Below are 2,178 nucleotides of genomic sequence, written 5' to 3'. Positions count from 1 at the left end.
CGAGCCTATATATTGTACGCGGGGTGGGCATTGGTAGTGCCGTGTTTCTCCGAAAATAAGACGCTGTCTTATATTTTTTTTGTGCCCCAAATAAACAAGCCGGGTCTTATTTTCAGGGGATGTCTTACTTTTCTTTAATGTGCAACAATCCAAAGTTATCCGGTGTCACTCCGCCTGTCACCGTAACCGGCGCTATAGAGGAAGTATCGGCTAATGCGGCTCTGCCCCCTCCGCCGCCGCAGCCTTGCTTTCTACAGCGCCGGCATTCCTTTGCCATGCACCGCAGTGGGGACATCAGACAGCGCAGTAAAGTACGGCGCCATTACATTAAGCAGCGCCTTCAGGGGGACAGCAGTGGGTGAAGTCTGGTACTGGAGCGCTCACTGTCACTGCGCCGGCCAGAGGGAGTCCCCCGTCATCCCCTCAATACAGTATGTCCCTGCAGGCCGACACCATCTCTCCTGCTCTTCCCCCCTCACATGCTACCACCGCACCAGGTCTTACTTTCTGGGGAAACAGCGAGGGGGAGACATGGTGTAAGGGCGCCCTCTAGTGGCAGCACTCTCCTCTCACCGCCCTCCGCGTCCCCATGTCATGTTCGGCTAGATCCATGAACCCATCGCACTCCAACCGCCACGTAACAGCAGGAAGCGGGGACACCGCGGCACTCCAATGTTAGTTCAAATATAAAGTCTTTTTATTGTAGAAAAAAAAACCGACATGTCACAAAGTTGCGACGACCGTTTCGGGGGTCACACAGGATCCCCTTCTTCTAACAAAGACATGTCATTGCTTGAAGGGGATCCTGTGTGACCCCCGAAACGGTCGTCGCAACTTTGTGACATGTCGGTTTTTTTTTCTACAATAAAAAGACTTTGAACATTGGAGTGCCGGTGTCCCCGCTTCCTGCTCATGTCACGTTCACCCCGCCGCCCCGATCACAGTGCCGGCCACCTACAGGAAACTTCTCATTTCTCTTATTTCATCATTCGCACGCGGGAGGCTTTATACCATGTGACCCAAAATCCAAAATGTCAGCATCGTAAAGGTGACACCGTCTGTACAACTGACTGGACCATCCGGACCTATCCCTGCTATGGGGGGAGGGGGGTTGTCACTCTTCTAAACGATTCTGCAGTCTGTGTAATGTGATCTCACTTGCCATCCGGGTCTATTCTTAACCGATTGCCGTACGGCTGATTGTAAATAAACGGGCGGACGCCGAGGTACAGGGGGGCGTTTTTAAACGTTCCTACCCACTGCCGTGCGCAATCAGGAGTGGGGGAGTTTGACAAAATGAAGCTCCGAGTACATTCAAGTATCTGGGCTGTTAGAGCCGTGGGAAGTGTGCGCACCCCTCCCTCCTCCGCAGACCATCGCGGGCTCCCCTGTCCTCCATGCACCCCGGGCACGGCAAGGCAGGTCTCTGTGGCTGGAGGGGAGATCGGCACACAGATCCAGCAGCTCAGCTTCCCCCCGATCACCGAATGTGGAAGAGACGCGTATGACATCACTTCCACCTTCAGCTGTCACTTCTCCGGCTGCTGTGGCGACGTAGATCTCGGCTTCATCAGCTTCTTTGGGGTCCCCAGGTGACATTAGGGGCGGGCTTATAGACACCTGATGTCTTCATAAAGAGGACCTGTCACTGTAAATTTGCTATCACATAGGGGGCTTGCTAGAAATAAAGTTGTTGGGGGGGGAAAAAAAACCCCACACTAAGTCCCCGCCCCCCACATATAAATGCAAGCAACCATTGGATGCGCCTACGTGCAAAAAAGCCGATGGTGCCGCAGGCGTTACAGATCGCCGCGAGCGTTGCAGTGAGAGCGATAATTCTCGGCCTGCCAATCACTGATCACAGGGAACTGATGAGCCGTAAAAGGGTTTAAAGCGTCGCCTGTGGGAAATTTCGGGTATTGTATTTTTTTTGCAGTTTCACAGACGGACGGCGGACTCGCATTTGCGGGTTGCCGTCTCCGACGGCATTTTTTTTTTTCTGCTCGCGCACGGGCAGAAAAAACCCGTTCAATGCAAAGAGCCGTTACCGGCTGTTTCACATACACACGATCGGCGGCTCTATAGCCTACCGACTGCATGTATGTGCTGGCTCCGTGCCCCCCCGCCTCGAGATCCGCCGCCCCCCCCCCTCCTGATCCCTCACCTTCCATCCCAGGA

At 54.0% G+C, this 2,178-nt stretch overlaps 1 protein-coding gene across 1 annotated transcript in view; it reads right to left on the bottom strand.

Moving 5' to 3' along the window:
* Positions 1–2,178, bottom strand: part of GTF3C2 (general transcription factor IIIC subunit 2) — a gene marked incomplete at its 3' end in the record, with an annotated part of 30,037 nt that overhangs the window by 11,124 nt on the left and 16,735 nt on the right. The window contains exon 9 of the mRNA XM_018575368.1: positions 1,356–1,577. Coding sequence (XP_018430870.1) covers positions 1,356–1,577 — 222 coding nt within the window. The remainder of the gene's footprint in view (positions 1–1,355; positions 1,578–2,178) is intronic.

Source organism: Nanorana parkeri, unplaced genomic scaffold (assembly GCF_000935625.1).
Source record: "Nanorana parkeri isolate BGI_ZX_2015 unplaced genomic scaffold, ASM93562v1 scaffold3842, whole genome shotgun sequence".
NCBI lineage: Eukaryota > Metazoa > Chordata > Amphibia > Anura > Dicroglossidae > Nanorana > Nanorana parkeri.
This window is presented reverse-complemented; position numbering and strand designations above follow the sequence as displayed.